The following is a 20,300-nucleotide window of genomic DNA, read 5'->3' on the forward strand; positions in this document are numbered from 1 at the left end:
CTCCTGCTTACAACTGCAAAATACTTCACGAAGGCCTTGCTTTTGTTTTCCTCAGAAGTTCACTTTTTGGTAATGATCTTTGTCAGGAAATCAGTTGGGAGCTAGATAAAACAATGCGCTGGTGAGGTTAGCACCGAATGTTAATACAGTTTCCTAAACCGCGGGTCTTGCCCTGCTTCAGGGGCCGGCAGAGCGGCTTTGAGTCTCGAGCAGTGTCAGCAGGCTTTAAACAGCTAACTTGGTGTCCATGGATTTTACTTTTCAGTGAGGCTATGCAACTTGTTTTTTATTACCAAGAGTAAAAATGCATTTAACGTTAGTGAAGTCCACAGCACTGGGAACTCTTTGGTTTTTTCCCCAGAGCTGGGAACTCTTTGGTTTTTTTCCCAGAGCTCGAAAGAGCAGTGGGAAATGCAGGCTGTCTTTCTGGAGCACTGCGTATGCCACCTTGGCAAGGGTAAGGACGAACACACGCAGCGCTGACTGGATTCTGCTGTTTGAAGGCTTTGCCCTGGAGCCTATTCTTCAACCTGCCTTTAAAAGACAATTTTCTTGATGTTTTTTTAAAACGCTTACTGAAGTTTGTCTGCCCCTTCTTCATAGCATTGTGATTTCACTTGAAATCAAGTGATCTTTCATGACCTACACTGAGAAAATATTTTTGCAGGTTTTTTTCTTTTAGTTCAAAGGCTAAGTTTATAATAATAGAGCCAATGGACCAACCGTCTTCTGTCTAAACTACCTCTAATATCGACAGTTTAGCTAGTTCAGCTGTTCCGCAAGGAGCAAAGTTGAAATAAACAGTGTGGCACATTTACCACATCTCGCGTTTACTTTGCATCTTTATAGGTACAAACCAGTATACATACTGGTATCCGGGTACCTAACGGTACATGGAAAGATGCATGTGATTTAGCAAACGCGTACCTTCAGAAGTTCCCAGCATCAGTTGACAGGGAACCTACAAATGCACTTGAGGTTAAATATGCTTTTATTGATACGTCTCTGTTCCCAAGTCTGACTTCCCAGCCCTACTCCAAAGGGAAGTAATGGCTTTCAGGTGTTCTTTTTTGCGTTTCCATACTCTGAGTGTTGCCCCTTTGATAGGAGTATTGCATTCAGCGGTCAGTATAACAAGTTGCTGGTTTTTCCCCATTAGCGAACTAATTTTTTGGATTTTTTTTGTATACTTGAAAATTTCTCCAGCATTTAGAAATACCAATTTTTAACCTGATTGGTACCAAAGATTATTGCCAGTGTAGTAAGAGCTGGTAGGACATCCTAGTCAGATACTGCTATCGGCTCACTGGAACTAGGTAGTAAGTTGTTTTTAGCAAGTAAACTCACAGTCATTTAACATCCACCTCCACGTCAATCATTTCCGTGGCTGTCTTGTGCCCTTTTCAGGTCTCCTCCATGACTTGTCTACCTCATCTTTCCCTTTTAGTTGTTGCTCACAGATGTGCTGTCTGCTGCATGCCTTCTGGGTTTGCTCTCCGCATAACAAGTAACCTGTTGGTTTTCCTGAGATGGTTCTACCTTTCTGTCTCTCTTTTCTTTGGGGCAGGGGAGGGGGAGGATATCTCCTGGCATGATGGAAAGCCTTCATGATGAAAACTAATTTGTTCCTTTCAATCAGAAAAAATCCGCACTTTCTACTGGTTTGCAAGTAATGTGGGTATGAGCTGAAAATTCAGCTCTCTCAGCTGTTTCAGTGGCTGGCTCAATTTTTAATATTACTTTAAATACCACATATTTCCTATGTTTCAGTAAGAAACTCTTTCATAAGAGTTCTATTTCTGAGTTAGTTTGGTTTTTTTAAAAGCTTCAACTTTTTGCATCTGCCTTTCAGTAGAGTTATCTTTTATATTCAATACTGCCATGACCGGTATAGATAAGGTGATATCGGTAACTCATTCTGATTTGAAATTGGTAATTGCCATAGAACTGACTTGACATCTAGGTCGCATTTAGTGCTAGGGCAGTACGTTCCAATAACATTGCTACGAATAAGAGACAATGTTTTCAAGATCTGGCCCAGGGAGGTTAGACGATAGGAATTCTCCCTTCCTGCCTTAGAAGGAACTCTCTGAGCAACTGATTCTTTCTCTGTCTTCCTGAGAAGTGCTGAGCACTTTAAAGCAATTGGCGCCCTGGAAAATTAAGTCTACAGGAGTGAATGAGTCTACAGGAGTGTTTGTCATTGACTCAAAGTTTTTTTTTCATGTGGCAAGTTTAAAAAAGAACAGCAAATTGTTTTGAAAAGTAATTCTTGACACCAATCCAGCTCCAAAAATGTTGTTTTCCATTGACTTCCCATGTTTCACACTGTTGGTGTGATAAAATATGAGCAGCACTACTTCTGAGAGCCCTGATCTGCAACCTGCACAATTCCTTCGACAAAAACTCAGAGTATGGTAGCAATATACTGAAAACTGTATCTTACCTGCATAGGAATATCATAGGCTTCTGCTTACATTTTGTGGAGATGGGGCATTTCAAGAAGAATTAGAAATAGTTTGCTGTAAGAACCAAGTGGTGTTTAAGTTCTAACAGATCGATGTCAGAGTTTTGATAATTACCCTCTACAGAGCTGAAATCCAGTCTGGTGATGACAGCTATTTCACTTATTTTAGAGAGGTATGGCCACAGCTGAGCAGCTGACCTCAATATCTCCTGAAGCTGAGGAAGACCTTTTGAGTACTCTGAGGTCTCTGTCTAGCCTTCCATGCATAAAAGACTAGAACCCACTAGGGAAGTGTTGCTGGGGGTTTTTTTTCTTTATTTAAGAAACAGGATGGGAAATTATTACAAACACTGAATTCAGTCAGGCAATGATGTCCACACTTCTAAGCTAACATAAAAAGCAGTGGAAACACACACAGTAAGAACGCTGGAAAAGGCACTGCGTTTTGTATTTTTCAGCTGGGCACACTTGGCATTTTTGTCTTTATTCAGATGCTTCTTTTTAGGCCAGATTATACCACTGTAAATCTACGCAAACAGCTGTAAGCAACAGTACAGTACCCCCTTGTGAATGCCTCGGTATTATAACAACGGCCCAAGAAAGGTCATCTTGCAGCAGCATTACGGCAGTGTTTTGGGAAGGTCAGTGTGCTACTTTAGGGGAAAAATCCATTTTCTGCATAAAACTACTGAACTTCAGTTTCCTGAACTTGGGAAGCAATAGATACAAGATCCTAATTAGGCTTTGAGGTGCTTTAAACGGAGGATGTTTCAGTAGTAGATGTGGCCTTTATACATTGAAATTCTTCGCTTCTCAAGAGTAGCGTGGTTAATGAACCGCAGAAGGAAACAAGAATCACGGTAGTGGTTTCAAAATAGAGAGTTATTGAGGGAATCTAAAAGAGGGACCACCGCCCCAACACACACAGAGTTTTTAGTGTCGTAACATACACGTGTTAGTGTGCGTCTGTATATGTTCTTCTGGGTGCCAGCCAGCTGGAGAGGCAGCGCAAGCTTTCCGATCGGCTTGTGTGGAATCAGAGCAGCACCGTTCCTGCCTCACCTACGGCCTGTCTCCCACCCTGATGGAAATGAGAGGGGTTTTCATCAATAACACGGCAGTGTGTGCTTTATGGTCTTCATTGTCAAGGGGTTTCCCAGTCCTTTTTGGTGAGAGAAATCTCACCTTTCCAACCCAAGAGCTCTTGAGGGGTAATATTTTTTATTTTTATATATCTATAAAATATATGGGGATATATTAGATATGTAATTAGAAGAAAGAGCAAACACACAGACTGTCTCCAAAATACAGAAGTCTCCTGACTTCACCAATCCCAAAGGAAGTCAAGATTAACTTTGATTTCCCCAGGAACAGAATCCAGCCCTTGACACTGAATATTCCTTGACAGATAGTTGTTACTAGAGAGCAAACTTCCAAGATGTGACTAGCAAGCTCTCACAGGGTACAACAAACCACATCAAACATGCAGGGGGATACCTTGGCACTTAATACTGGAATTGCCAAATGCAGACCCGAATCTTTTGGAGAAGTAAGACCCAGAAAATGGGAAAAGGGAAAAAAATACAGAGTAATAGCAAATTATATTTTATCATTCTCTTATTGGGATGCAGCAAACTGCGAGTGATGTTGCTGTACTCTTGTAGAGTTGTCCTGAGAGATCTTTTCCATGTCTTTTCAACCATAAAAGAGTTAAAGAAAGGTGTGGGGTTGGTTGGTTTCTTTTTTCTCATGAGAAGTCAAAGTCCATAAATACGTATTGAAGTGGATGATGCTGCAGCCAGAAATACATGCAGCTCTGCCACAGAGACATTCTGTGGCATTTTCATTTTCCTGTAGCCAACTTCTGGTCTGAAAGCAATGACAACGCCCTAACTGTTGGAGAAATGGGTCTCTAGAGACACGCTTTCATAAGCATCATTTGGTATCGTACACCTGTACTTAAGCTTCAGGGGAAGAAGTTTCTGTGAAAAAAATCATCGCCTGGTGCAAACTTCTCTTCAAGGGATCCGTGGAAAAACTTCCTCCCTGCTTGCATTCCAGGGAATCCGAGGCTGGCTGTTAAAATCTCATTGAAATGCCTTTCGATTGGCAAAGCAGAACCAAGAACGTGACAGAGACGTAAGTTACTGCTTCTCTACAGAAGCTGTTACAGCTGTGGAGGGAACCTAAACTTAGTTGTTGACACTGTTCTTGGGAACAACAAAAGAGACTGTGTTCATTAGGCCAACCCCATCATTCTTGCTAAAAGCAGTCTCAGGTTTCCATGTATATTTTCAAATCAAATTAGAAACGCTGCTCCTGAGACCTCCTTCAGCTGACAGTGACGGATTGCACAACCTGATAAATAGTAGGCATTCCTAGAGATGTACGAATACCCGAGTCGCCACAAGTGGTTAGATAACAAAAACATACACAGAGCCATGTATTTAAATTAGCAGAGAGCTTTACCTCTTCCTCTGATAATGCAGTCCACACCTGGGGAGTGGCCACTTCTCGAACAGAAATGGGAAAGGTTTGTTCCTCGGTTGGTTCTGAAGCTAAATGCTATTACTCAGTCATGGTGGATTTCCTCTGGCTCGGTTTTTTGTCAGCTATAATTAAAACAGCCACCCCCTTTCACTCAGCTCTCGGCACATACTTACACAGCTAGATGTACAGTACTTAATCCCAGCAGGAGAATCTTTGTAGCTCTACCTCTTTGTTACCTAACTCTCCTGTAGAAGAAAGCAAGAGAAATGGAAAAACAGGCTTACTGGCTTTAAAAAAAAACGAGAACCCACTTAAACTCGTATGGTTGCAGAAATGAAACGACCCAAGTTTCCTCCACCCACTGAATCGGTATAGTCTTCACATTAATGCTGCGGTTTTCTTATCTCAGTTGCATGCTAAAAATGCAGCAGAATACAACTGGGGAGGCTGGGATTTGATGCCATAATCCAGGAATCCGGCACCTTTCAAAAATATAATTCGTGTCGGAATGAGCTGCCTCGAAGGAGAGAAGTGAGAACTGCTCCACTGAGTGTGTTCGTGTTTTGCGTCCTCTGCCACAGTGACGGGCTTTTGTGCTCGGGGGCTCAAACACGCGCCTGCCTTCCGGGGAGCCGGGGTTGGCTCAGCCGTTTGACCTCATCTGTGGATGAAATTTTCACCTGATAAAATCTTAATAGAAAAAGTTTCAGTTTCAGAGCATTCAGTCAGATACCAGGCCTTCAGGTAGAGGTAGGTCGAAGGAGACACCCCAACAATTGCTCTCTTAATTAACTAATGCTTTTTTAATGTGGCCGTGCAGCGATGAGTCTTTTTGCAGCCTCCGACAGCAAACGAACATAGCAGAGTCGGGGCTGAGGCATTTTGAAATATGCACGATCCAGAATTACAAGAAAGAAAGGAGAGCTTTTAACACCTAGCCCTCTTCTTAGATCCATAGACCCTTGTTTCCTCCTCCTTAGTGATGTTAAAGCTGCGATATACATATATATATATATATATGTTTGTGATAATGTAGTTCAACATGGGAATACTCTCCTATTGGTGAAAATTGAAATGGAACGGAGCTTGTTCTCATTTCTGTGCAAGGGATCCTGTCTCAATGGACAGCAAAAGGCAGACTGCTTAGTGCCAAGACAGGAAACAATGAGTTGCAGATAATGTAATTCACAATAGATGTGAATAAATTATTGTCTGTATTACACAGTGATGACAATTTTCCTTTTTCACAAAGTTTTTTATACAGGCAGATGAAGCAATATTTGCTAATTTACTGAAAGAGTTACAAATGAATACGCAGTAATGAAGACGTCATCGGTACCTCAGTAGAGTATCTTGTGTAAGCACAGACTATTAGTACAGCAGCTAAACATGAAGTCTACAGAGACAGTTCTCAGAGGAAGAAATAAACTTGATCAGAAAGCAAGTAACTGTGGATCTCTGAAGGGGATGTCAACATACCAGTTGCCTACATGGCAAGTGAGTAGTGGAAAATGAAGAGACATGCTGCAGCCTGCGCTTGGGAGAGTGAAGTTTCGCCTCTTGTTAGGTGCCTTTGCTGATGCGTTGTCTTTCCCACAGCTCTTCTTCAATGCGATTTGTCTTCAATTACATTTTTGACAGCAGAAGTTCCTTTGCTATTCTTCAGAGCAAAAGCAAGATAGCATTAAAAACTACCATTTGGGAAGGGCAAAAAATCAAGCAGATTCTACCGAAGTTGCAGCCCCCCCAGTGTTTCGCGCTAATTCCCATTTACCAAATTGACCTTTCGGTGATTCAGAAGCAGCTAGCGTGCATCACTGACCCGACCACCGAGCCCTGTATCTCCAGCTGCTCGCCGTGCTTGGGAGGAATACCCAAGGGAAACACTGGTTTCTCTGATACGGTGCAAGAGACGGGGAAGGGGGGAAGCATGTTCTCAAACTCTCAACCTATTGTACAAGCCTTTGACTTTTCTTTCTTGTTAATTTGTGCCAAATTTGAGCATGGACCAAAACCCTAGCTCTGCAGCGTTTCCCCTGCGCTTTGATTCAACATTCAAACGTTCATGAAGCAGGTTCACGTCGAGGTTCGTCCCTTTGTTCTCAGGGGTTTGCCTGGCTGCTGCCTTTTACTCTCTCTTCTGCCTCTAAGAAAAACTGATGTTATCTTCTAAAGAGAAAAGTCAAGATTGCATTTGCAACTGAGGATTTCCTGTGTGCCTGTCCCCAGCCTGTGCAGCGACGGCAAGGAGTAGCTTTACATGGCTGCGCTCCTTCGGAGAGCTTTAAGAATAGTCCTTGCACAGAAGCTGAAGAAATCCCCAGCTACTGGTGCCTTTGATCTCAGATAAAGGTCAGCCTGTCTAGCAGAAAGCGTGATCGGAAATGCTACCTCACATCATCCTTCACTTTCTCTCCCCTACCCTGAAATGGTTCACTGTACCTTTCAGGGTGTGCCTTCACCGCAGCACCCATGGTTTTTACTTCAGCTCTTCGGAACAGCTTTATTTCATCTCGTGCACCAAGCGGCTTAAGGCAGGACCGCCAAGATTTTCAACGAGCTGATAAGAAACTGTCCACAACGCTTATTATTGCAGCAACGTTTAATAGCTATTGTAGGATTTTGTTGGTTTGTTTGTAGGGTTTTTTTTAAATATATACAGGCCTACTAGTGTAAGTGTTAAAAATTCACAGTTACACTGGTCTTAGCCCAACAAGCGCGTATCATTTCTTTGCACTGAGAGTTTCCGAGGCTCTCTGAGCGTGTTGGGGGTCCCGAGCCTCCAAACACTAACACCTGCAAAGTGTCACAGAATCACAGAATCACTAAGGTTGGAAAAGACCTGTAAGATCATCAAGTCCAACCATAAAACCACCTAGCGCAGCGTCAAAGCTGCTGAGGCACAAAGCTTTTGGGAGCTGCGGATCCCGGTTGTTTCTCACAACACCCACCTCCGCAGGGTGATCGCTGCACGGCTGGTGGGGGAAGTACATGACTTACACATTCTGCAGGTAAGACTGGCGCAACGATTTTGTTTATGATTTCGTTATAAATGCTAATATGTGTGGGGGGTTTTAAATTGCTTTTGAATTCCTGTAGAACTTCAGAAATGTTGTTACAGCTGTGAAGATTGGTTATTAACTGACAAATAACTTGCGTAAAGGTAAACACTGTCTGCCGAGTTTCCTCAAAGCCATATTGGCTCAAGATAGTTATCGCCACAGAAGATGAGTGATGGGAACAGTAAATATCGAATGCTTCAAGTACCAGCTGTTTGTCACCTCTTCCGTCTGACACGATACTGTGCCAATAGGTAGGATAGTTCTTGCTTTTCACAGACTAAGCCACCCCACGCTGCCGAGAAGGAGGAATGAAGTGCCGGTGTCCGGGACTGAGTACGTGTCCTCCTTCTCGACTGGGATCTGTGCCGTAGCAGGGGCTAGGAGATGCCGCTCACGGCGGGAAATGCAATGGTATTCCCAGGCGGGATGCAACACGAAAGTAGTGTTACTCGTTACTGGTAGCGGGAGGATCGCGGTTTATCCAATCCGTCTTTACAAAGGTGTAGTTCACTACCTATAAAGGTCAATCAAGTGACCTAGAGATGAAAGTTGCTTCTGGGTGTGGATTAGGAAGAAAAACAAACAAACAACAACTATGGACTCTGCTTTTATTCTGTACAACACGTCTTTTGGCACGCCAAAGCTTGCACGAGGGAGAAGTAGCGTATGACTGCAGAAAGGTGGATGTTATCTCCAGTACCTGATCCTCAAAGTGAAAGCGGAAATGGGGACTGAATCACGACTGTCAGCCATCATTGAGTGTCTCGAACCTAATTCTGGGAGGTTTTTCAGAAAGATTAACTTTGGGCATAGAGGGCTGGTCGCTTCCCACTTCTTTTGTTGCCAGTGGGAGAGACAGGCTCCTTTAGACGACAGTTTGGAGGTGGAAAATAACTTGCTTGCATGGGATTCTTGTCTGCGTGTCAATCCTCAAATGAAGGTTGTGCCAGGATGCAGTCATAAGGTGTGTCAATCCTCTTCCAAGTTGCCAATTTATTCTCCAGAGTTTTAGCGCTTTTTTTCTAACCAAAGCTTCTCACTGCTATCATTTCCAATAAAAGTCTAACGAGATGACTTGCGTGACATGCAGGCATGTTTGCTTGAGTCTGTGGAGAGCCTTCTGATATAGCTGTAGGGTTTTCCCTTGTTTCAGTGGAGTGTTAATTCGCGTGCCAAGTGATGGTAAACTGCTGCCAGTACTCTCGATTATTTTACTGACCCATTTAAGCCCAGTATTGTATTTCTAAACTCAAGCTCTTATGCTTGGCGTGGTTTTTTAAGGTAGTACCCGCCTTAGAGATGTGAAAGGAAAGGTGTTAAGCAATGTTTTTACAGCAGTATCCTAGGAAAAACATACGGACTTCTGCGAGGAGACAGTCGGTTGCAGAACACGAGTGTTCTCGGGCGCAGAGCAGGGCCCCGCTACGCCGGCAGGCTCGGCTACCCTCCGCTTCCCTACAGCTCACCTGCTGCTGCCCCGGCGCTCCCACCGCCGCCGTCACTGCGAGAACCGCTGTGCGTAGCACGCCTGCGTAAATGCTGCGTCCTTTGCTTTGTCTTTAGTCAAAACGGAGTTGTTCTGTGAAAGAAATCTAAAACACAGCTGGAGGAGATAGGTTTGCACCTCTAAGCACTACTCTGCAGGAGTCATTTTTGTTCGTTTTCGTAGTCATTTTTGTTCTGCGGTAGGAATTTTTGTTAATTTGAACTGTGATAGGTTCCAAAGTTTTCCAACGGATTTCACTGAAAATGGTTTTGCACTTCGTGCTCGTAGTGTGTCCGAGAATGCTTTTGGTGAGCAATCGCATTTTCTAATTCCCCTAGCAATATTAGTGATGAATTGGGATATTTTTATGACCATGGCAAAGATTTTTATGCTGTTGTTTGTCACTTGAGCCTCTGTAATTGGAAGTCAGTATTTATAGTTTGTCCGTATCAGCAGTCTGTTAATTACAAACTTAGAAGTATTAGTGATATTCAGTATATAACCTTTAATGCACAAAGATTTTATTTCACAGAGAAATATGTGGTTGAAGTACAGACTTTGTATAATGATGGAAAGTAAAAAAACCTGTAGTTTGGGTATTTTCTTTCCAATCCTAGAGAAGTTTAATGAAAAATAATTGCACTACCTCCATGAGTGTGATCTGGGCGGACCGAGTATGTCACAGGAGAATACCTTTGCACGGTATGTTCTTGTTTGTAGGGATTGTTTGCTTTTGGATGAACGTTCCTGCTTTTTGGATGAACGTTCCTGCTAAGCAGCTCCACGTATTCTGAATACATTTTTTTTTCTTTGGGGCAAAAGGCGGGAGGGTATGGTTTCTGTGAAAAAGGCTGTAAGAAGCCAGTCAGAATGTTTCAGATAAACTTGGGGCTACGGCGATGTTTAGCCAAGCACTAGAAGTCTCAGCTGTTCCAATACGTTGCATGTCGTTACGCAATAATTCTCGGAATTTTGATTTCTTTTTACATCGTTTTTCCATGTTCTTTTAGTTGCCTTTTAAAACACTTCAATCAATCAAAAAAAAAAAGTACATCAAAGATAATTATTTGGCCATAAAAATAATGTCTTTGAAGGCATCACTGTGATCTCTTCAGCACCGTGGCAGACATGCAGTGACGAACTTCGGATGGGACCTTGCGGAGTCCGGGCTGGAGAGGCGGTAGGGAAGGACAAGCAGGTCAACTCTGTAAGCTCCCGGTGCTTCAGGACCACCTGTAAAGCGGGAGGAAGAGCCGTTTCCTATCTGATGGAGGGATTACACGGGTAGACGCTTTCCGAAGTCCTCAGCCACCTCTTTAATAGGCTGGAAGAAGCAGAAACATCTTACGGATATGAACGAATAGCTGTTCCACCCGGCTAGACCCTGCTGGAAAGCCGCTGATGCTGAAACACACAGAGAAATCTCTCCGTAACATCACCGGGGGAGGGCTGCAGAGCTTAACCCCGACAGCAGCCCTCCGTCAACCGGCGCCGACAACCCCCGCCGCTCCTCCGGCCCCTGCCTTCACCGGCACCTCCTCCTCGGCCCCCCCCCGCGGCCGGGGCCCGCTGCCCGGCGAAGGCCTGTGCCCGTGCGGGGACCCCTCCGCGCTGCCCCCGGCACCGCACACCGCCGGGGCCAGGCCCCCCCCGGCACCCCGGGCCGCGCCCTCGGGGGCCCCGCGGCAGCCTGCTCCGCCGCGCTCCCCCTGCCGGCCGGGAGCGCCGGGGCGGGGGCCCGGGGCCGGGGCCGGGGCGGGGGGGGAGCGGCGGCCGCCGGCACGCATCACCGTGGGGCTGGGGGCCGCCACCCGGGCGATGGCAGCGGCGGCGGGCGACAGGTTCGCCCGCACCCCGCCCCACACCGGCGCCCCGCCGCCGGCTCGCCCGGGACGGGGCGGGGGGGCGGGGGTGCCGCGGCGGCGCTCGGCCGGCGGAGCCGCCCCGGTGAGAGCGGCCGGCGGCCGTGACCCGCGCGGGAGCGGCTCCCGGGAGGGCGGCGCAGTCCACGCCGGGATTTCGGGGGCGCCGCGGAGTGACACATTGACATCACGGGGGCGCGGCCGCGCGGCGGGCGGGGGCTGCGCGCTGAAAGGCGGCGGAGCGCGGCCGGAGTCACTCCGGAACGGCGGCGGGACAGCGCGGAGCGGGCGGCGGGACGGCGCGGCTGCCTACACTGCCCGGGCTGGACTCCGCGCCGGGGCCGCCAATGTGCCTCGGGGAGCAGGCGTTCACCTTGGCCTTAGGTAAGCCCGGGCGGTGCTCGCCGCTCCCCCCCCCCCCCCCGCCGGGTCAGGTGCGGGCGGGCGGCGAGGGGCTCCCCGCAGCCGGCGGGGCGGGAGAAGGGCTCCGGGGGGGCCCGGGGCAGCCGCGGCGCGGTTCGCCGCCGCGGCGCGGGAGGTGCGGGCGAGAGGGGAGCTGCCCCGGCCGCTCCTCCGCGCGTTCGGTGCGGTCTGCGGGGCAGCGACCGCCCGGCTGGGCTGCGGGCGGGGGGCCCGGGTCTGCCGGCTTCCCGAGTGACCGGCGTTGAGCCGGGGGCAGCCGGCTGGTACTTGCAAAACTTCCACTCCGGCAGTTGCCCGTCTCGCCTGAGGCGGGGATCGCACTTGCGTGCCGGAGCCTCGTCTGATCCTCTCGCAATGCCGAGGAGGCTCCGGAGACTTCCCTGCGAGGCTGTCCGGCTGCAGGGCTGCCCCGCATTGCCGTCTTCGCCCTGACGTGCTGACCGCGCTCCCAGCCTGTCAATCGGCCTCCGACGGCAACAGCAAGCACATGGCAATCTGCGGAGGGCTCGTTAGAGCCATTACGCTCTGCCCCAGCTTCGTTCCCGACCTGCCGAGGTGTGCCTGGAAAGCAAGTGCCTCCGCGAGGTGCCTCACGACGACAGCAACATCTCCTGCACCGGGGGCGGCGGCTGCGCTGTGCCGGCGGGGACGTGCGGCCAGGACCATGCGCTGAAGCCGAGCGCCGGACCCGCGGCCGCTGCCGTGCGCTCGCCCCGCCGGCGTGCAGGGACCGCCCGGGACTGCCCCCGTCAGCGAAGGGAGATCGCAGCCCGAGCAGGAGCCCCGCGGCTTCCCGGAGACCTCCTTCACCCGCGCTGCCTGACCCCGCTCCCCGGCGCCTGCGGCAGCCTGCAGCCGGCTTACGCCAGACCGAGATAAAGCGCCTGCGGAAGGGGCTGCGTGTGTTTCCCCTCACCTCCGCGCCGAGAGACTCGCGGCCGAGGGAGAGCGCTCCGGCCTCCCGCGGGCACGGAGGGGTCTGGCTCCGCGCAGCAGCGAGCGAGGGGAAGGCGGCCCGCTGGATGCTGCCCCCCCCAGAGCGGAGGGCTGCGGCGGGGCTGGATTTCCCTCCGCTGGCCGGGTAGGACGTGCAGACCCGCGGGGGCTTCGCAGGGACGCGGGGCGCAGCCCGCCTGCCTTCAGCCCGCGGAGCGGGGAGGGCGAGGGGCCGGGGCTGCAGCCGCGCCGCCGCTCTGCCCCGCGGAGCCGCCGCCCTCCGCCGAGTGGATCTGCCGTTACGAGCGACCCCCCGGGAACGAGTGGGTCGGGGGCTCGCCCTGCCTTCGCACCGCAGCCCCGAGTCGGGCGCGGCGCAGCCCCGTCCGCTTGCGCGGCTGCGCCGGGAGCGGCGAGCAGGTGCCGCGGGGCGCCCGCCTGACCCGGCGCGGCCCCCCCCCCGGCCCCCGCCACCCTCTCACCCGCCCCCCTCCAAAAAGACAAAGCCCGCGGGCGCTGGGCTCCCGCCGGCCGGCCCCGCACTCGCCGGGGGCGCGGAGCGGGCGTCGGGCGGGAGCGGGGCGGCCTGGCCTGGCCGCCCGCTGCGCCCTCGGGGCTGTGGGGGGCCGTGTGGTGCGCCGGGGGCCGCCCGTTACGGGGGGGCGGGGGGGGCGCCGCTCGCTGAGGACGGCGGTCGGCCGAAGGCGAGCACAGCGCTGACAAAAGCCCGGCCGCCTCCTCGCAGGCGGCTCCTTCGCGGGGTGGCGGCCGCAGGCGGAGGGGCTGAGGCCGGGGGGAGCGAGCCGGCGGCCCCGGAGCCGCCGCGGCGGCGGGGAATCCCCGGCACTGCAGTGGCCGGGCGGGCGGGCGCTGCCGCTTTAAATGCCGGGAAGTCCGCCCTCCTGAGGCAGCGCCGACCTCGGTCTCTGCCCTCCCCCTGCATAAGGGAGCGAGAAAAAAAAAAAAAAAAAAGCCCTTGTTTTCATTCATAACTTTTTTTTTTCCCTTCGCTTTCCCCTCCTCTTCCTTCCTCCCCGTCAGCGCCGCGCTCCGCGCCTCGCCCCGCTCGGGGCGCAGAGGGCGCCGCGCCGCCGCCCGCCCGGGGCTGCCCGGGGAGGGGAGCGGGGGGGGGGGCCCTTTGCGAGCGGGGGGGGGCTGGCCGAGGTGCGGGGAGGGAGCGCTGGGGCGCGGCGCGGGCACCGCAGGCTGAGCCCGCCCTGGCTGCAGAAACGCGAGGTCTCCGGCCGGCTCTGCTGCGTGCGGTGTTATTCCGTCGGCCGGGGGGGAACCGGCTTAAAACGTCTTCGCAGGGGGGCGGAGGGGGTTTGTTCCCCTGCAGACCGCGCTCTGCCTGCTCCGCAGCTGGTCTTGTCAGTCCGCCTGCAGCGTTGATGTTGCGCTTTCCCCCCAGAGATGGCACTGGATGTCTTTCGCATTTTCTTGGGATCTTATTTCTCATCCCCCGGGGCGCCCGGCTCCTGGCCGGTACAGCTGTAAGTCCTTCCCTTTCCACATCCATTCACCCTTGCTCTGTTGTGGATTTGTGCTCGGTGCTTGTGAAGAAGGCAGCTTCTTCTGGGGGGCGAATTAGAAGTGAACGTGTTCGGCTTTTTGTTTTCTTTCTTTCCTCTTCATCTGGCGACCCGAAAGCCCACGCGGGTGACGTTAAATGTAAGGTGAAATCTTTGACTGCTGGATCAGCACAAGGGCTTTGCGTCCTGGCAGAAGCTGTCGCTTACCGCTCACGAGCGGTCGGAGCGATAAAGATGCGGACTACCTGTTAGAAGAAACCTGCTCTTGCCCATCCCCGTGCTTCCACGCCACCGTGCCTCTTTCTCTCGAGTGGGGAACAGCTCCGTGCCGGCTGTGGTCTGGGCAGGCGAGACAGACTCTTTCTCACGATTATTGGATGAGTTTCGGAAATGCTTGATAGCACTTACCTTTCTCCTCTTCAGGTAAACACATGTGACATCTCGGGGGGAGTGAAAAGGGACTTTTCCCCCAGCTGTCAGTAAAGGAAAGCAGTTTATTTTCCTGGTTCTCAGTATGAATGTGGCATTTAGATACTCGTCTCGGTTTTTCTATGGGTACAGAACTGTCACTGCCGTTTTCTCAATCAGTGTTGCAATCTTCATGTCAATAGCTGGGCAGAATGTAAAGGAATGAAAACGTGTAACACATTTAAAAGATAGACTAGAAGATGTTGTATTTATTTGAGAAGCTTTTAATCTGTCTTGTGCAAATGGATTTCTTCTTTCATTGTGTTTTGTTTTGTTTTTTTTTGTTTGGTTTTTTTTTTTGGTTAATATGCTCTTGACATTCTTATGAATCCTGAGATACTTTTTGTCTGACACCTAGTTCATCTTAGACTTCTCTCCCCCTTTTTCTTTCACACCCTGGCCTGTGGTCAGAAAATACTTGAAAACGGACTGTTTGCACCCTTGCTTTAATTTTATAAGGAGCATATTAGATTTGTGTGCTGAGTTACTTTCTTACAGAAGATGTCTTGGCCGCTTGACAGTACTTAGTTCGAGACTCTGTAATGCACATATGTCACTTCAAAAAGGAGCCTTTCCAAATGCACTGGCAAGCAAATCTGTGGTGCCTTCTGATGCTGCAGATTGAGGCAGAAGAGTGAGAATTGTGCACGTTCTTTATTCTGCCGTACCGAACGTGCACCTGATGGTGTTCTTGCCCGTTCTCAACTTAGTGCTGGGGGCATTCGGAATTGCTGTTGCTCGTTAGACAGGCGTCGAGTTCAGTAGCAAGCGAGAAGCGCTTTCCATGGCTTGAGAAGTAAGCATGCAGGTTAATACTGGAATTTTTTTATTATTTTTTAAATTTTTTTTAAATGGCATGGGGTCTCCTTTGCATTCCTCATCTGTGATGCCATACCCAGCCTCTCCCCATGACTGGACTTTGGCCAGATCCTCGGCGTTGTTGTAATCCCCTGCTGAAAGAGATCGGTACCAGGTGGCTGGGGCAATTTGTGGTTTGCCGTATCGTTTCTGTTTTCGAAAAGTATCCTGTTCGTTACTCTTCTCTTGCCCTTGATTTTGTGTATGTGTGTATATATGTACACGCACAATGTTTATTTATGCCTTCTGTCGTCTTCTTCTTATTGTAGGATTTCAGATGCATGCCAGGTTCCCACTGAATGCCAGAAGTAGAGATCACTACAGATGGAGCCCCAAAGTCAACATGGCAGCGGTGGTTCACTAGTGGTGATTCAGCAGCCCTCCTTGGACAGCCGGCAACGGTTGGACTATGAGAGAGAGAGCCAGCCAACAGCTATCTTGTCACTGGACCAGATCAAGGCGATCAGGGGCAGCAATGAATACACCGAAGGTCCGTCTGTGGCGAAAAAATCGGGGCCGCGGACAGCGCCGAGGCAAGAGAAGCATGAAAGGACTCACGAAATTATACCGATTAATGTGAATAATAATTACGAACACAGACCCAGCCACGTGGGGCACGTGGCGCATCAGCATAACGCCAGGGCTCCCGTCTTGAGCAGGTCAACCAGCACGGGGAGCGCGGCTAGCTCTGGGAGCAACAGCAGTGCTTCCTCGGAGCAAGGGCTGCTGGGGCGGTCACCTCCATCCAGGCCGGGCTCGGGCCACAGATCCGATCGGACAATCCGGACGCAGCCCAAGCAGTCGTCTCTGGTTGTGGATGATCTGAAGGGTCCGCTGAAAGAGGACTTGACGCAGCACAAGTTTATCTGCGAACAGTGTGGGAAGTGCAAGTGCGGCGAGTGCACGGCCCCGAGGGCTCTCCCTTCTTGCCTGGCCTGCAACCGGCAGTGCTTGTGCTCTGCGGAGAGCATGGTGGAGTACAGCACCTGCATGTGTTTGGTCAAAGGGATCTTCTACCACTGTTCTAACGACGATGAAGGGGACTCTTACGCGGATAATCCCTGCTCTTGTTCCCAGTCACACTGCTGTTCTAGGTACCTGTGCATGGGAGCGATGTCCTTGTTTCTGCCTTGCTTGCTCTGCTACCCTCCTGCAAAAGGATGCCTGAAACTCTGTCGAGGGTGTTACGACCGCATCAATCGTCCGGGTTGCCGATGCAAGAACTCCAACACGGTCTATTGTAAACTGGACAGCTGCCCCTCCCGGGGTCAGGGCAAGCCCTCATGATTTTCGGAGGGAGGTTTACTTCCTCCAACTTCAGTTTTTCAGGTTGTAGCTGATTTTCTTTCTTTCTCTCTCTCTTTTCCCACCCTCTCCCCTGTTCTGGGGGGGCTGTTCTTTTGCTTTCCTTCCTGTCTCCCCACCTTCAAGTACACAAGTTCTTCCCTTTGCATCTTTGCTCTCCTCTTCCTGTTGACTTGGCTGAGTGCGGAGCGTTTTACGTTAGTCACTGCTGCTCTCTGGTAAGTGTGGACCTGGTATCTGCATCTGCCGCCCACTTCAGCAGGGTCTTTTGAGGTTTTTTTGAGTTTGTAACTGAACCACTCCTGAAAGAGACAGTGAGGGCTCACTGGGCTCTTGAAGCTTCTTGCTCTGTGAATATCTTCCCAAAGATGTTTTTCGTTCTCAGCAATTTTTTTTTTTTTCCTTAACCCCCCTGGGTACCAAGGAAAAATAACTTTCCTGAGTGAGCTGGATTGTGAAATAACTTTTTGTGCGTGCTCTTTCCGGAGAGGGATGTAAAATAAAGGCTTTACCAAATGAAAGGCCTGACTCTTCTATAAGCAGCCTGCTTCTTTTTGCCTTCCTACTCCCCCCCCCCTCCCCTTTTTGTCTTAACTGTTGGAACGTTCTCAGTCCTGAGAATTACCCTGCCTCCTTTTTTTACATTTTCAATGTAACTTCAGTTTTTGCTACACTATGTAGATCTTCACATTGGAGACATTACAGCTGCAACATACTCATTTGTTTCTTTTGCTGTCATATCTTTGAAGGATATTGCTCACTCCAGCCTCCTGCTCCTGTTCTTATAGCCTATCAGTATCGGTTGATATTAAAGTTGTTGGTGTTCATATATCCAGCCAGCCTTCAGGTGTCATTGAGTCACCTAAACATTCTTGAATCCTGAAAGTTCCTTGTGATCCTTTGGTTTAGTGCATTTAGCTCTGCTCTGTACTTTATAATTTTATTCTGTCCCTGTTTTATTGCCTTAGCCACAAATTGTGGTCCTTTTTTGTATATTTTATGTATAAAACACAAAGTTGAATCCCAACTATTTTTAAGACAAAAGTCTGTTAAAACTTTTTTTATTGTAAAGAATATTTATTATGTGAATCTCTATTATTTTATGATATTTATTGCAAAAGACTTTGAAAATGTACTCATGTCTGAATATAACAAAATATCAATACTTAACGAAATAAGGATGACACGAAGAAAGTACATATGTTAACTATAATGCAGAAAATATATTAATTAATGAAAATGGCTCTTGAGTTCTTTTGTTACAATGACAGGCTGTGAGCTACAGATGCATATTGCTGGGTTGTTGGGGTTTCTCCTCCTTGCAGTCTGTCAGGTAGCAAATAACCTCCTATTGATACTTCAAAACCACTAGTCTGTGCTCTGGTTTAGTTTACCTAATTTTAAGTTCGCTAGCTGTATATCAAGTAAGTTTTTGCTATGGGATATTTAATACAACTGAATGTATACGTTGTGCTTAACAGTGCCAAGAAGTGTAGGCCCTATTTATTTACCAAAGCATTTGGAAATACAGTTGTGGAGGAGGAAACCGTAACTTCAAGGGGCTTTTTTTGTTTCCTAAAGAATACCAAATTAACATGTAAACCTATTTTAAATTTTCCTATCTAGAACTTCTTGGCTGGTTAAATTGTACATCAACTGAAGTAATGAATCTGCCAAGCTCAAATCTAAATAAAAAGCAAGCGGCAGGATGAAAAATAACGGTTGTGTTGCTGTAGTTTGCTAGCTTTGAGATTTGGGGGGGGATGTTTGTGCCTATGTCTACAGCTTGTTTGGTTCTTTTCCCATATGTTTTCCCAATGTCAACTGAATCTGTCTTCTGCCTTTAATTTAAAGGCTCTTAAGGGTGACCCAAGTGTCACAGCTACTTGTGGCCATTTAACATGTATTCAACAAAAAAGCTTTTCATTGAGAGCGAACGGGGAAATCTCATTCTGCTGTTCATGTGGGTCAAGGCTAACATCACAATTCTTCTCAAGTAAAAAGTTTATTAAATGGATGTAATTTGACATGGTATTCAGAGTAAGTGGTTCTAGAGAAACTCCACTTTAAGAACACAGTAATAACTTGACAAATGTGTCACATCTTGTGTTTTGAAGTCCTGCTGCTTTGAATTGCCATATTCAAGCTGTTCTGACTCCTAGCATACTGATGATTTAAGAAGCTTGGCTTTTGTAGTTTAATTCCGTCAAAGCTGATCTAGCGTCATATAATGAGCTGACTGAAAAGTTGCATTCTTTATTAAATGGCACGGATGACTTCTGTGAGGGATGAAGTGAAATCATCATCTGGCTACATCTAGGAAACCACTTGCTTTGCACTATACAGTTGGTAATTCTGCTCTCCCAGCCTCAGCGTGACAAAATTGACAGGCTGGGAGGCTTGTGGGGCGGCAGCGTATATATATGAGGTCTGCTTTCCAAGATTTATTCTTCATGAGGTGAAGCAAAGCCAAGAGAAGAATGTTTCTGAGGAGTAGGCGACTTGCTTTGCACTGCTTTCCTATCACCGATACTTCTCTAACAGTGACAGTTGCAAACAGCCCTTGGGAGACAATGAAATCCTTGTCAAACAGTCAGCGTTAGTCAGATATGACCATTTCTAAGACTGTGTACTGACACTCAAAAATAGTGAGCCAACTGTCTTTTCATAATTGGATACAATCCAGCTCCGTGTTGAGTAACTTTGCGCAAAGGGTGTTAGTTATTCCTCTTCAAGAAGAACGCTACACTGCTTACCTCTGTCTTTCTCTTTTTTCCAGCCAGGTGACTTATGCGGGGGTTTGGTTTGGTTCCTAGCAGAATGGAAGAAAGCCCGAAGGACCCACATGTACTCTGTCTTTTAATGACTATCTTCCCTCACAAGCTGGTTCAGATTTCTTTAAAACAAATCAACAAAACCTACGCTCTAGTTAGTCACGCTAACCAATGCTCCCTTTACTAACTGAACTTTGGGAATAACTCCAGGTTGCCGTTCCTTAGGAGGAAAATTTGACTTTGACTTACGCAGCAAAGAGAAGATAACAGTTCCTTGTGTGTCTTAAATGGTATTCTAATTGCCGGGTGTTACTTAGAGAAGGCAGCGTTAAAGCAATAAGAATAAGAGGTTTTGTTCTTGGGTTAGATGCTGTATTGTTCGTACTTAATATAAATCTATATATTTGAGCTCACTTTCAGGTCTGGAACGTAGGATTGTTGCCTTATGTTATGGAAAATACTGTCACTTCTTTCAGGCAGACAGATTTTGTGGTGTAGAACCATGCAGGATTGCATGAGAGCAAATGAACGTCTTTCTAGCAGAAAAGAATTGAGCAAGCTGACGGAGGTATGAAGTAAGCCTCCGCAGCTTGAAAGAGACAAAAGTTTTTTTAAATATGCTCTTAGTGGTCAGTCA

The 20,300-nt window shown here is 48.8% G+C and overlaps 1 protein-coding gene across 2 annotated transcripts; it reads left to right on the plus strand.

The window, feature by feature from the left end:
* The first annotated feature begins 11,670 nt into the window (after positions 1–11,670).
* On the plus strand, positions 11,671–18,596 carry SPRY1 (sprouty RTK signaling antagonist 1). Of its 2 annotated transcripts, none has more exons than XM_059826883.1 (2): positions 11,671–11,751; positions 15,854–18,596. In XM_059826883.1, exon 2 carries the CDS (start codon positions 15,909–15,911, stop codon positions 16,869–16,871), a length of 963 nt encoding a protein of 320 aa, XP_059682866.1. In that variant the 5' UTR covers positions 11,671–11,751; positions 15,854–15,908; the 3' UTR covers positions 16,872–18,596. The 2 variants fall into 2 exon arrangements, with proteins under 2 accessions (XP_059682866.1, XP_059682867.1); XM_059826884.1 differs by lacking the exon at positions 11,671–11,751 and adding an exon at positions 14,026–14,681.
* Positions 18,597–20,300: the final 1,704 nt, after the last annotated feature.

The sequence above is a fragment of the Gavia stellata genome, chromosome 19 (genome assembly GCF_030936135.1).
Source record: "Gavia stellata isolate bGavSte3 chromosome 19, bGavSte3.hap2, whole genome shotgun sequence".
NCBI lineage: Eukaryota > Metazoa > Chordata > Aves > Gaviiformes > Gaviidae > Gavia > Gavia stellata.

Coding starts and splice junctions, on each gene's coding strand:
- SPRY1 (XM_059826883.1), top strand. CDS start 15,909: ATGGAGCCCCAAAGTCAACATGGCAGCGGTGGTTCACTAGTGGTGATT.